General features: G+C 44.5%; 1 protein-coding gene across 1 annotated transcript; it reads right to left on the reverse strand.

Annotated features, from left to right (window-relative positions):
• Positions 1-2,405: 2,405 nt before the first annotated feature.
• LOC124313054 (homeobox protein caupolican-like) lies at positions 2,406-14,118 on the reverse strand. The gene is made up of 7 exons (XM_046777748.1): positions 13,270-14,118; positions 11,553-12,059; positions 6,976-7,103; positions 6,313-6,677; positions 5,465-6,064; positions 4,393-4,990; positions 2,406-3,934 (listed from the first exon to the last, which is right to left on the reverse strand). Exons 1-7 carry the CDS (start codon positions 13,324-13,326, stop codon positions 3,901-3,903), a joined length of 2,289 nt encoding a protein of 762 aa, XP_046633704.1. The 5' UTR covers positions 13,327-14,118; the 3' UTR covers positions 2,406-3,900.
• Between the last annotated feature and the right edge of the window lie 1,164 nt (positions 14,119-15,282).

Here is a 15,282-nt window from a genome sequence, read left to right on the forward strand (position 1 = left end):
CCGTATAGTTTCTTTCCCATTTCAAAACTCTCGAGATTCCACTGGCTCGGTTGGAGGTCTCTGCTGGGCTGCATTAGTTGTTGAAACCTGTCCCAGCTCTCTGATATTATTGCCCACTATTCTCTTTCTGTCATCCCCCATCTTATTATGGGGCTGATCTCTTTCCCCTCTTAAAATGGTGGGGGTGACCCCCCTAGCTATAGTTTTGGATATGCGACACGAGCTATGCGCGCGAAGATTAGCAGCCCAGCCCAGCAATAAGAAATAAGAAATCTTAAATATACACAAGGCTCTTTATATACACACAGCCCCGTGTGGAATGTCCTATCCTCTGTTTAGTCTCTCATCATTCCTCGGGTTCATTCGACATGCACAAACAGGAGATGGAAGAAGAAGAAAAACTTTTATTTGTCGGAGCTGTGCGCGCATTTTTCGTCCAAATAGAATATGAGACATGCCAACCATCTATAGACGACGCTGTTGGTCCGTCATTTGTCCGCCCTCTAATCCGGATCAACTATTCCATTAGCCGAAATCGAATTATTGGCGTATTATAGATATACAATAGACGTATTATTTCCCCATTCACACTGTAAGTCACAATTGTGTTTTCGCCAATATAACAGCGAAATCGCATTTTCGATTATATTTACATAGACATGTCGGGCGAGCAGTGGCGGTGGCCCCCGGAGGTCTTTTTTCCCGGATTCCGCTTTTTTTGTTATTTTTCCAAGTTCTCCTCTCCTTTCCCACGCTTTAAATCTCTTAATATTTTTCTTTTTATTTATTTATCGGCTATGCGTATTATATTATACCTGTGCCGCATTGTTGGGATGGTTCCAGACGTATACGGGTGGTGCTGGGGCAAATACACGTATACACCTCGAGTGTATATATTTGTACACGGGCCGTCATCATCATCATCATCTCTGAATCTAATTTAAATTTATTTTTCAATTGGAGAAACTATGGACGACATAATAGAAAATTTGAAAAGAATCGCCGGAATATTTGCTGTTGATCGGCGCTAATCATTCCAAGAAATAAACTGGACGGAATTTCCTGACAGACATCTCGTCATCTCTTGACGGGTCAAAAAATTCCATTGTGTGTCGTATATATAAGTAGGTGACGCACCGCGCCAAAGTCCATCTCATAAAGCGGAAAAATTCAAAAATTCTAGCGGGAAAAAAAGTGTCGAAAAAATGTCCAATCGATTTATTTAAAAATAAAAATATCAATTGATATCGCCCATCGATGAAATCAATCTCTTCCAATATTTACACAAGGAAAAAGAGTACCTACGGAAGAAGAAAAATCTACTCGGTGAGAAAGAAAGAAAGAAGAGGAACAATGGCGCGGGAGAAACAGCGGGTTTGAAATGCCAACAAGACTCTCCAGCTGGGATCGCCCGCTGTCTCTTGTGTGTGTGTATACTCTCTGCTGAGACACACGCTGCTCTGCGCACCGCAGCGCAGTCTGAACGTTATAAAAGACAGAGAGAAAAATATATTTATTTCTATTTTCTTCTTTTTCTGTGTGTTTATTTATTTAGAAATGATTGTCCCCGGAACTGCGGGAGGACAGGGCCCCTTGGGCTCACCGGGAGGTCGTCGTCTTGTGTCTGTGTGCTGTGCTGTATGGGGGCCCCTGTGACTCTATGCCACATCCAAGTCTCTGCTGCAGAGAGACTCTGTGATGTGGGGAAGAAGAAGAAAAAAGGTCAAACGCGAGCGCCCACGAAATAGATTTCTTTTCTTTCTTTCCCTTTGGTAAAATGCTGATCGTCATACTCTCTCGGCGCGTTCATCTCTTGTGCGCTGTGGCCCGCTCGTTCCCACACATCACGGCAGATAGTGAAAACTCTCGGGATATTCAATAAATAATGGATTAGTTTTTTTTTCTTTTCTTTTCATGTGTACATTCTCTTTTTGTTTGGTTTAGAGAAGAAGAAGAAGAGAAAAAGTTTGGCGATAAAAATTTTTCAAAAGTCTCCGGCTGGTGCTGCTGCTCTAGCGGTTGTAAATCACCCGACCGACCGACGACGACGCCACCTTCCACGCAACCAGCCTACATATATATAAGTTGTTGTTGTTTGTACGACAACAAACAAACAACATAGTCGAGAAAAAAGAGATAGATGTCTAATAAAGGTTATTGCGGATATAATTCACGATTTTTCGCGATATATCCATCAAATGTCGACAACAGCTTGGCATTCTTGCAATATACTCTTGAACTTTTGCAATTGACTTTTTCACCGATAAACCAATGTCCTTTTTTTATCGTTTCTCTCCGCGACCATATGCTCGTTAAAAAATAAGAGACAAATGAAATAAACGTATAGATTGACCGGTCGTTGATTTACGAACCAATCGAGTCAATAAAATTTAAAATAAAAAACATTTTAAAGTTCATCTGTTTTTATATTTTCATCGCTCGGACAGAGAGAGTTGACATTCATCAGGTTATAATTCCAACGTTTGATGGGAGGGAGGAGGAGGACCAAACATAAAAAAAAAGGTTTTTTTTTTTTCAAACGTGTGTCAAGAAAAAAAAATTGGGAGGCACATCAAAATTAAAAAACAAACAATTTTCAATCAAAAATTGGGGAAAAAAAACAAACAAAAATTCATGAAAAAAAAGCTATTAATATAATTAGATTTATCAGTGGTTTTGTGTGTGTGTATCTCGCCATCGTGTGTGTATAGCCAACGAACAAAAACAGCCAAATAGAAAAATGTACAGAATTTTTGATGGGCGTTGATAAATTGGATTCACATGATTTTTCCCTTTTTTTGTCTTTTTTGCAATCGAGAGAGATATAATAATAATCGAGTTAGACACATTTTCACAATTTTTCATAATATCCGTCAGAGTATATTATATTTAGGACACGATTTTGGGAGAGTTATTATTATTTTTTTGTATCTTTTTTCTTTTTCCTTTTTGCACAAACATTTTGATAGGAGAGCACACAGCAGAGCAGAGAGCCAATCAGATTATACACCACAGAAAAATCTAAAAAGGAAACGATATAATATATATAACAAAAACCTAATTTATAATTATGTATACACGAAAAGGAATGGGGGGGGGGGACAGAAAAAGAAATAAAAGAATTCATCTGGAAAACCAGTTTCACCTATTATAGTTTTTTGTTTTTGTTTTTCTCAGATCCGCTTTTCCACACAACGTCCGTCTCCAGAGACGGACCACAAAAAAAAACTATCGATATTATATATTTTTAGTGGACATTACACACACATGGAGAGAAGAAATAAAAAATTAAATCAAATTTAAAAAAAGGAAAAAATTAATTTTTGATTTTTTGTTGTTGTCTGAAAAATTAGGGGAGGCCGGCAGCAAAGGCCAGCACACACAAGAGAAGCGAGAGAATATGTTTATGTATATCAAAAGAGAGGAAAAGCCGGGATGAAAAACACTATCACAGATATAATGTATATCGTGTGTTTTGCAATTTTTTAAAAGAAAGATGATACGGCGGGAAGAATTAGAATATAAGTCGTTTTTGTTTTGTTTTTCCAGGATAGAGAGAGAGAAAAGCGGAGGAAAAATTGCACTGGGTTGTTGTTGTTGTTGGATAGGTCCGATATGCTTAAACGACAAAAGCGTATTATTATTACGTGATCAATTGGTTTTCTTTTTCAAATCAGACACACAAAATGGATGTCGTCGACGGAATGGCGCACGCTGTGTGTGTAATAGCAACTATTTTAAATTTCGTGTGTTTCATATATGTATAGTGGTGTCGACGCCATTTTCTTTCACGGGGGAAGGGGGGAGCAAATGAGCGCGCAAAAATTCAAACAGTTTTGCAATCAAAGATCAACAGTCGATCTGAATTACATCAGGAAAGTCTCGGCCGCTATGTCAGAATCATGACGGGTAACCCGCTCCGCCAATAGGAGACCTGGAAATTTAAAAAAATCAAAATCAAATTTAAAAAAATCAATTACATAATACATTTAATTTCAAAGAAAAGGCGACTAGATTGCGCAAACTCTGAGTGACAACCGGTCAATATTGACAGTCTTTCACACACACATATAAGAAAATAGAAGCAAATCCCCCCCACTTATTATCCCGCCCCTAACGCCGACACGTCCAGCAGTGACACACTGGCGGGCCACTTATTTCATGAGGGCACCGAGTTGATCTGATGTGTGTCGAGTGTGTCGGTGGGAAAGGCGCCAGATTGCTGCTGGCCCCCACTCCACTCCACACTCCTTCATATATAATAATATATAAGTTGCTGCTGCTGGGCCAGAGTCCATATGGCGACGGCCGGGTCCCACCCCCAAAAGAAGCCCCTCACAAGTGCCCAGCACACTTAAATAACATTAGAATTAAAATAAAAAAAGGACTTACGTTCGGTAGACGGGACGGAAGGCTGTCGAAGACGATGATTCGTTGCCACTGCTGCCGGGCGAGCCGTGCTGCTGTTGCGGCTGGGCGACGGACGTCATCATGGCCGACGACGTCGACGACGCCGAGGGAGTGGTGGATGGGGCCGCCATTGGCAGGTTACTGTGTTGTTGCTGGGATGATCGGGCAGATGCCGAGCCCGGGCTGGGCATCTCCGACGAAGGATCGACGGCCGACGCACTCAAGCCGGACATGGTCGGTGGCAGTGGCATAGAACTCAAACGCTGTTGTTGTTGTTGTTGCTGTTGTTGTTGCTGTTGTTGTTGCGGGGAAACGTATGGGTGGTACTGGTGCTGGCCCAGGCTGTTGGCGTTCAACTTGAGATTGGGCGGAGTCTGCGGCGGAGTGTCCGTCTGGACGGCGTCCGTGTATCCATTGTAGGCGGCGGAAGCCGATCCGGCTGAGGCGGATGAGTATCCGGCCGAGTTGCCGTAGCCGGTCAGACTCGGATACCGTCCGTACGATCCGAATCCGGCGGCCATTTTGGCGTTCATGGCCGCCATGTTGGACATGCCGTTCATCATGGCGCTGCTGCCCGCACCTAATCAACAACAACAAACCACAAAATGAGACAATTGTAACAACAACAACAACAACAAACGAGTTTCTTTTCCCAGCAACAACAACAATAACAGATAAAAAGAATAATTCTGTAAATTCCGCTGAATTATTCTTGGCCCATTGTGTCTCCGGTGCATGGTGTTAGACACTGGAAAACAATTGGGCCGGCCATCACGGCCACTAATAGGATAGAGATATCCTACTACTAATAATAATATCCAGCCGGGCATAATAATATTTAAGACAACAATAGACAAGCTGTTGTTGTTGTTGGATGGCCATCGTCACTTTTGAGGTTTCTCTTTTTTTGACTGGGCTCACACAGACGGACCCAGTGTGGGGGGCTATGCCCAGCCGCAGAAAAGAATTTAAGGCCGTGCGCGGCCATTTTAAATGTCATTAGACATTTTTGGAAAAGAGACGATCGAGAGTTATTATGTAAGGACGGCCTTACCGGTCATGGTGGCCATGGAGCTCATCGGTCCGTTGACTCCCGAGAACCAGGAGTGATGATTGGCCGGACCGACGGCCGCCAAATGGTGGTGGTGGTGATGGGCTGCGGCGGCGGCTGCGGCGGCCGCCGCTGCCGCTGGATGCATCATGGCCGCCGCCATCATGGAACTGCCGGAACTGCCGCCTCCGCCGGAACTGTTGCCGGCCACCTGGTGGCCGGGCGGAGGCGGTGGCGTCTTGCAGGCCGCCGTGTCGGCCAGCGACCAGATTTTCGGCTTGGCCGCCGACGACGAGGTGGGCGAGGAGAGCTGCTGCTGGTGCTGCTGGTGCATGTCCATCATGCCGTGCTGATGGGCGGCAGCGTAGCCGGCCATCTGCTGGGCATGGTGGTGGTAGGTGTTGTTCATCAAATTGGAGACGGACACGGAGACGGACACATCGCCACTGCCGTGGTGGTGGTGCTGGTGATGCGACGGGTGGACCAGGTGATGGTGGTGGTGGTGCGGATGGACCAAATGGTTCAGCGAATTGCTGCCGATGGAATGCGGAGAAACGGAGCCCCTCGAGTCGTCGTCGCAGTCGCTTTTGTCATCGACGTCATCTGCGCGGGAAATTCAAATTATTAACTGCTGGCCCGGAAATATAATGTTGTCACAATGATAAGGCACGTCTCTTCGACCTGGGTGGCCCATCACCACTGTCCGTCTCAATCAAAATCAACCCAAGAGATAAGACAAAATCTCCGATAACTATTTGGGTGGCCTACACACTCAACTGGGCAACTATTTTTTTAGCCCGTCACGGTGTTGCCATTTATTATTAGGCCTAAACAATAATTTGATGTAATACCTTTGTCGATTTTGGAGTGTTTCATCTTTTTATTGGTGCCGGACTGATGTTGTTTGTTGCCGTGGACGGGCGACGAGGACTCGTCGTCTGAGCGTCCGCTGCCGCAATCGTCGTCGTCGTCGTCGTCGTTGCGGTTCTTTGGCTCCCACGTCATTTTGTTCTCCTTTTTGAGCCGGCGACGGGCGTTGGCGAACCAAGTCGACACTTGGGTCAGCGTCATCTTGGTGATGATGGCCAGCATGATCTTCTCACCTTTGGTCGGGTACGGGTTCTTCTTGTGCTCAGACAGCCAGGCCTTGAGCGTCGCCGTCGATTCGCGGGTGGCGTTCTTCCGACGGGCCGCCAAATCGTAGCTGGCCCCGTATCTAATAAATCAATCACAAATTTTTATTTATTATAGTTTTTTATATTTTAATGGCTGATTGTGTTGGTTCTTTTTTATTTTTTTGGCTGGGGGGTTTGAGACTGTATAGTTAAGAAAGGCTCACAACTGTTTACAGGAGTGATTAGCGCTAATCCGCCCAGGCTAATGATAATCCCCTGGCCATTTTTCTAAGTGCGCTTATATTTGTATGTCGTCTAGACTTGGGGGGAATTTTCTGATTTGTTTTGTGTCAAATAGAAGAATAGGAAAAAAGAAATGTAATTAAAGATGAAACTTACCCATAAGCGGCTAGGGCTGGATCGTAGGGATAATAACCCTGGGCCGATTGGTGGAGTCCAGGGGCCGTCGACCAGGCCGACACGTCACTGCCTCCCGTTCCAGCTTCCTTCAATGAATACGGATTCGTCTGTAATGTCAAATAGAAATCAAAATCCAATGATTAGACGGTTCGATCTCGTCAAATAAATGTCCATTCACATCATCTCGTCTGTATAGAGGCCTATAATCTATAGACGACATTTGGCTGGCCCCTTTTGTATATTTCTTTTCATTTTTAAAATTGTTTTTTCTTCTATTTTCCCAAATAGATTTGCCCCTTTTTGTGATGTGATGTCGGTCTCCCTGTCCTTGTCTATATACAGTTGTGTGTGTGCTGTGTGTAGTATAGACCTTTTTTTTCTTTCTTTTTCTTCTTGTATAGATATCTATAGCACGCACATATATATATATATATGTGTGTGTGGGTATGCTGCGAGGCGGGCGACAGTATCTCCAGCCGCCATCTTGGCGCCTCTTAGCCTGAAACAACACCGATAATCCGGCCGGACAATCTGTCTCTCTCTCCCTTGTATATATTTCGTCCCTCCTTCTTTTTTTCGTATATAGGTAGTAGTATAGGTAGAGTGGGGGGAAATAAGACGGTCAACTCTCATTATACTGGTTTCTTTCCTTCTTCTTCTTCTTTTTCTTCTTTTTTACTTTTTTGGGGCCAAATGAAAATTCTCCAAAGGGGAAAAAATAAAATACAAAATGAGGTATCCGTCGTGAGTCGCCCTCTCCAATAACACACACAGTCGTTCCACGTCAACCATTTTTTTGTTTTTCTGTTTCACTTGGATTAGATCGGGTCGTTATATTCGACGCTTCCAAGTTTTTCTATTTTTTTTATTTTTTGGGTGGAAAAAATAAAACAAAAATGGACGGACCGGGAAATTGACAGTAGTACCTATAGGTACACTCACACAGAGAAAAAAAAGAAAAGAAAAAAAAAAACAGACAAAGAGCTCGGAATCTCTTTTTAATGTTGATGATGATGATGATGTGTGTGTGTTGCTCCGGGATCGCGCGGGCATCATCATCACACACACAACTCAAAAACAAAAAAAAGTTTGGAGCTTCTCTTTTTGTTTTCAAGGGATTTTATTTTTTTGGGTTCATATTTTCATAGGCCACACACGCAAAAGCGCCATCAACGTTGTCTATAAGGACAACCGAATGTAACGAGGATAGAAAATAAAAACCCTCCCAGGCCTCCTCCTTCTTCTCCCCCCACCACCACCTCAAATATACACTCACAATTGTATTTATTTATTCGTTGTGGAACTTTACCGAGAGATGTTGGATCACTGATAACAATTTATTTATAAATAAATTCGCAGGATTTTGATAGAATCAAAACTGACCAAGGACACATACAAAGTGTTGATGACTATCATTGGACGAATCCATCATCAAAATCTAGTCTTATATAATGTCAGGAAAAGATGCTTTTATTATTTTGGGTGGGTGGGGGGATGCGCTCTCGGCCGTACCTCGTTATGTACTGGCGGGAGCAACTCGTCGAGAGTCATTGCTCATTTGCTCGTGGTGTGGTGTCTATCTACTATAATATACGCCAGTCGAAAAAAATAAACCGGTGTTGTGTTTTTGTGGGAGAATAAAAAAAGAATGGCCAAAACCACCGCAGGAAAAAAGAAAAACAAAAAATAAAGAAAGAAAGAAAAGCTAGAGGCGATGGCTGTGAGTATCCCAACACAATTCTCCTGCTCATGATCATTCCTCGCAGCGCCAACAAATTAAAAAGCCATCAAGTCAAAAAACCCCGGGACTTGTGTATATACCCAGGGTCCGGCCACAGCACACTATACAGCAAAGCCCTTACACAGATAGATCTATATAGTATAGCATATTATATATTGTTGTTTGTGCGTTTTAATAGACCTGTCTGCTGTGTTGCTGGGCTCTGCCATCACGAAAAGAAGACGAGCCCAAATAGTCGGAATGAAAAATAAATATTTTCTCCCCTCTGATTCCCTTGTCTATTCTCCTATAAGGTTGCTGTGTGTGAGACTAGACAAGTTGAGCTGCTCTAATAACACTGTTAGACGACTGACTATGCTACTCTACGTGTTGGATATAAGACGAAAAGAGAGGGAGAGATAGGATAAAGCTGCTGCTGCTTGGCTACACACAACAAGCGACAGCAGCAGCAGCAGCGCAGGTTATATATTTTTCTTTTCTTTCTCCTTTGCGTGTGAAATTACACACGTTCGACTTCCGCCTGTGCCACCCCGTTCGCCTTACTATACAACATCGTCAACCAATGAAAACGCTCAGTTCCATATTTTTTCCCCACCTCTCCCTGTAAAGGTATAAGAAATTCCGTCCGAAAAATCCCGAATTTCTTACGTAACAAAAAAAGGTCATCGCTGCTGTGACTAAGCAAATTATTCCGCCCCATTTCAAAATCAACACACACACACATCCCCCCTCCCCCCTTAGCGCTTTTGTCAGCGGCCCGTCCTCCCAGCCCAAACCATCAGAAAAACACCTTACAGAAATACAAAACAAAACTCGTTTCTATTTCTGTCCGCATAATAATATCAACAACAACCGAGAAAAACAAACAAATTCAAAAAGAATGAAACAAAATTGTCTCCGAGCGGTCGTAACCCCCCGCAGTTGCGGTTTTTCCCTTCTTTCAATAGAACGAAATAAGAATTTTTGGTTATTTTTTCACTTTGCATGGGCCACCACCATTGTAGATGTGAGCCCGTATGGCCACTGCAACACAAAAGAAAATAGAGAAAAAAGGGACGAACTGTGATGGCACAGACGGTGGTGGTGGGTATGTATACTATCGGTCGTTCATCATCGAGCGGTTTCCCATGAACGAACAAACAAACGCGTCTATATAGTTGCATATAGTCTCTATACTATACACAGCCGGCGCGTTTGCATATCGCCACAGACGATCTTGTCGTCTCTCTCTCCCATTTTTTGGGCCTTTCACATCGAGAGATAGACCATCGCTGGCCCTTTTTTTCTTTTTCCTTCTCCCTGTGTGTGTATTCGTTTGTTGTGCGCCATATGACGCGGTTTAAACTCTTCCTTTGGACTTTGGCTATATGGTGTGTCTCTATATACACAGTATAATTTAGTATCTGGCTGTATAGGCCTGAAAATCGTCCAGCCGGACACCTCCGGAGACTGAGAGAGAGAGAGATATATCCTTTTGGGTATTATTATTATTTTTATGTGACGTCGTTATAATACATTTCCTTGTAGCTGGCTGGCCCCGTCACAGGATAAGAAAAAGTGTATAGATGTACAGTATATAATAGCCGTTGACTATATAAAATGAAAGTGATTGTAAGACGTTAATGTAAGAAACAAGATCAAAAGGCGATAGACGTCTAGTGTGCTGATGTCTGTGTTTTTGAGATGATTCTTTTGAATCAGACACACAGACGGCCGAATCAAATGACCCCACCGGTTCAGCCTTGTTATTATAGCCACAGCTCATATTATATCAAAAAAGGGGAATGTGAGAAAACAGAAAAAGAATAAGAAGATGATGGGACAAGAGATGATGATGGAAAAGCCGGGCTCTTTTTGGGTTGTTCCAGCACAAGGCGACCATCAAGAGGAGCGGGCCGATCGCGAGCAGCGAACACACGGAAACGGCCATATTCCGGTGATGGATCGCTTTTTTGGGTGGTGGTGGTGGTGGAGCTATATGCTGGACATTATGGAAAACGACAGGGAGGGGGGAGTGAGGCCAGCCAGCCAGAAAAATAAATAAAAAAAATCTATTGACGCTTCTGTTCCTGCTCCTGATGGTACCTCATCCTCAAAATATACTATACAGGATCTATCAAAAATGAATAATATATACAATTGTCGTCTATACCTATAGTATTATGTCATACACCCTCCCCACCTATATAACCTAATCAACGCATCTATATATCCAAATGCAGTGTGCGATATTGTTCTCCTGGAAACAAAAAATAAAAATACGTGCAGGAAATGAGCCGGGCGGTCCATCATTTTTTCGAATGGGCACCAGTACCAGCACACACACGCCCCCCAATCCATTATTTCCCTTGGCTGTGATGCCTGCCCCCCTTGTTGTTCATCTTCATTCTCTACTCTCTTGTGATGTTTGTTTTAGTTTCATTTTCCCGTCCTGGATATTTTTCGACTGGCCGTTTCTATATCGTGTGTAGGCCGTCTGACCTACACACACACAAAAAGTGGAGAGAAAACGAGCTGTTCTCCCACAAAATGTCATCATCATCACGTGTGTGTTAACGTGCAACTAATTAACTCATCATGCTGCTGACTAGCTGGGCGATGATTGTTTCAGCTGCTCTCCTGCTGTGGGAACCACAGCCCGGCTAGAGAGATAACCATCCATCCCATCATCTACCGTCTAGGATGGATAATAGGACGGCCCTATACATACCCTAAATATAAGGCTATATAGGCCTATACATGTCTCTCATAGCACAAAAACCGGAATCTAATGAAATTAAAAAAAAAACAAAACCAAAAAATTTAATGAACTGACCAGTGAGGAGTAAAAGGCCGTGGTGCTGTCCATGCCCAGGCTGGGGTAAGGGTTCTGGTCGGAGGATGGGTAGGCGGCGCTGTAGACGCCGTGGAGGCCGGTCACGCCCGTCACGGCCGACGAGACGGCGGCTAGGCGGGCGGCAGCGGCGGCGGCGGCCGGACCGTAACCGGCGGCCAGGCCATTCTGCAGGGCTTGCAGACGCTCGTACTGGCACGAGCAGACCGTCTGGCCGGTCACCGGGTCCGTCACTAGTGGACGGCCGGAATCGCAGCACGGAGAGGCCGAGCCGGAGCCGGCCGAAGCGTTGAGGTTGTTTGACGACGACGAAGTTGTCGTTGTTGTTGCTGTGGTGGCCGGCCCATCGGCGTTGACGCTGTCACCACCGCTTCCGGGACTGGCGGCTCCCGGTGCGGCCAATGCGGCCGCCGATGAGGAGGAAGATGAGGAAGAGGAGGACGATGAGGCCGTTCCGCCACCCGACGGACTTCCCGTCGACATCAATAACTAAATCAAATCAATTGAATAATAATTGAATAAATCAAAGATAGGCCTCAATGTAATACAGGAAAAAAAGGCCTATCGTTCCAATCTAATCCGTCAAATTTCTTCTTTCTTCCACCCCCCATCCGCCAGTTACGGCCCATTTATTCCGGATAACTCCACCCCCTGATGGCTGTGCTTATTTCCCTTCTTCTTATAGATATACCCACCAAATGATGATGGGCCGGCCCGTCCTCTATAGGAAAAAATAAGGAAGAATCTATCGGAGTTGTTGATGATGAGACCCAATGCTGATGTGTTTGTGTGTGTGCATGCGTTTAAGCTCCCGTTGTACGGCACGGATTACCATAATGGCTACCGACGCTGTGAGCTGAGTGGTATATGGGATGAAGAGTGGGTTGGCATAGGCAAGAGAAGAGGGGGGAGTCTATATCCAATAATAAACAACGACCCAATATTCTATAGACGACGCTGAAATGGTAAAAAACAAGACGTCCAAAAAAAGACTTAGCTCGAGAAATGTTGATCCCCCCAACAACGACAACAACTAAAACGAAACTGTTTGCCTCTTATATTAGGAGAGAAAACGACATCAGAAGCCTTAAAGGTCTTAACAGGGAAATAGACAAGAGTGACACACACATCAGCCCAGCGCATATACATAGCTCTTTATCGTCGTGTAGTACATCACGCGCGTACACGGAGAGCAACATCTAATTCCTTCCACCCTCCAGCACCGTCGTCGTCGATATTATCCGTGGCGTCAACAATGCGACTCCCATCACACACAGCAAATTTTCTAGTCGAGTCGAGAGCGGGAATTATATAGAGGGACGGCCCTTACGGACCCGACGTCACCGATATGCCGGAAGCCCGTTCGACTATATTCATACAGTCCAGCACGGCTTATAATCGATGGAGAAGGGGGGGGATATAAATTAGCCTATCCACACGTAAAATATCCCGCGAGCTCAAAAAATATATATATCAGGAACAAAAAACCACCTGACCCTATATACAATGTGTGTGTATAGTAGCTACATGCAACTCTAAATACATAACCTATAGCACGGCTATATTTATAAAATCCCAACGTCTAAATAAGCTTAGAAATATAGACTTGCTGCTGTTTTACGGGTTTCATTCAATCCCAAATTTGGAAAATCTATCGATAGAATTTGAATTAAAATAAAAATGATTTGGGGCATTTTACCTGTGATGCGGCGCTGTACGGGTAGCCGAACTGTGTGTAACTCGACATGGTGGTCATAATTTCAGTGCAGCAAACACTATGAGAATCTTTTTTACTATTGTCGTTGAGGTTTTTCTGTCGGTTATATTTTGACCAGTTTTTCAACTTTTAAATGGCGCACAAACACTTGCAATACACTGGGCAATAACACTCGATGTTTTTCGGTCTAATTAGGCCGGGAAAATTTAAACGCGCAAAGTTTTCAAAAGGTGTTGACGGCGGTTAAGCGGGTGGGCTGTGCCGTAACGGCTGAGTCTTTGCGGCCGTTCATTCGAAATGTTCTCTAAGGATCGGCAGTCACGCTACATGTGTATCAAGTGCCTTTAGTTGAAGGAGGATCACACAGGGTTAGCAAGTGTCAAAACTTAGCCGCCGGTTGCTGTGGTGTCGAGCGGGATCAAACGGGGAAAAAACTTTAGAATGATACGAGCGGGAGAATAAATCAAACGAATGGCGCCGCTCACTCACAAACTCGCACACAATAAACACACGGAACGGCGGGAGTGTCGAGAGAATCTTCTTTTTCCTTTGATTCGGCGTGTAAGAAGCAGAAAACCCGATTTCGTTTGTCGAACGAGAATATCAAAGGGAGAAACGATAGAAACAACAAGAGGATTTGTTCGTTTTCCGGCTGGATGAGCTCTGGCGCTTCTTTTTTTGAACGGTGGCAGCCGTGGTGGCTGGCTGGCTGGTGCGCAAGTGCGGCAATCGACGACGGACGTACAAGACCCGCGGATGGAGCCGAAAAAGTTCAGTCAGAGACCAAGGAGCGATAAAATGAACGACCTTGTGCGCGCAGAGCCACGGAGCCGACTGATGTTGGTCAGGTCCTTTCGTTCCGCCTTTGCTGGTTGCCAAACCGGACCCGCCTCCCACGTCCTTCGGATGGCCGACAGGCTGCCAGTCACCGCCCATTTGGAGAGAAAAGGGGCGGAGCCAAGGGCCACCTCCGGGCTCGCCGTCTGCGGGCAGACTTATGGTCGATAGGCGGGGCTTGTGGGCCGACCCCCTTTAACGCTCATCAACCAATGGGAGCCAACCTATCGTCTCCCTTCTCCCTTCCGCCACGTTTTCTGGCCGTGCCAAGAGACTCCGCCTTCCGCCCCGCCCCTTTGGCAGCCGGTGGAATTGTAGTGGTGGTTCCGCCCACGCCGCCAACTTGGCATCGATTGTCTTGTTCCGTCCCTACATGCTCATCTACACGGGCAGCAACATATATAACAAATACGAATACAAACGCGCTGGGCTCTTATTCTCTCCCCTTCGTCGTTTCCCTTATTCCAGCACATCTCTACCGAATCTACATATTGTATAATCATACATCCTAGAAAACGTAGAGAGACACTACACACTACACTACTACTATAACAACAACAGCAGTGAATATACAGTATCTCCGTGTTTACATACGCGTGTGCATCATTTGTAGATTTTTCTTTTCTTTCTTTCTTCTTTCCCTTTTTCTTTTCTACTTCGATGTAACAGCAGAGAGGTGCGCACTGCCAAAAACGGACGCAACACAAAAGAACGGGACCATTTCATTTTCTTGTCGTGTTATTGTCGTCGTCGAAAGACCAAAGAAAATCTAAACTCTACGTGAGCTGCGGGAACTTCTTTTTATATTCTATATCAACATTTATTCCCATCAATTGGAAATGGACCTTTTTTTTTATTTTGCAACAGCCCAGCACACAGCAGTCCCCTCTCTCTTAATAGAATGTACATAAGCTGGGCAGAGGAAGAAGAATATAAGGGGGAAAAGCACTTGTATATATATTTCGCTCGACTGCCAATCATAACAAGGCCGCAGGTTCTATATTCTTTTCTTTTTCCTCCCTCCTAAATAATAAAAAGACTTTGGGGAGATCAACTGTTTTTTAATGGGGGGTGGATGTACTACGTCTATATAGATCCGTTTTGGTCCCTCTATTATATTCTCTGTATAGGAGTAAAAAGAAAGGAAACAGAAGCGGA

This window comes from Daphnia pulicaria, chromosome 1 (genome assembly GCF_021234035.1).
Source record: "Daphnia pulicaria isolate SC F1-1A chromosome 1, SC_F0-13Bv2, whole genome shotgun sequence".
NCBI classification, from domain to species: Eukaryota; Metazoa; Arthropoda; class Branchiopoda; order Diplostraca; family Daphniidae; genus Daphnia; species Daphnia pulicaria.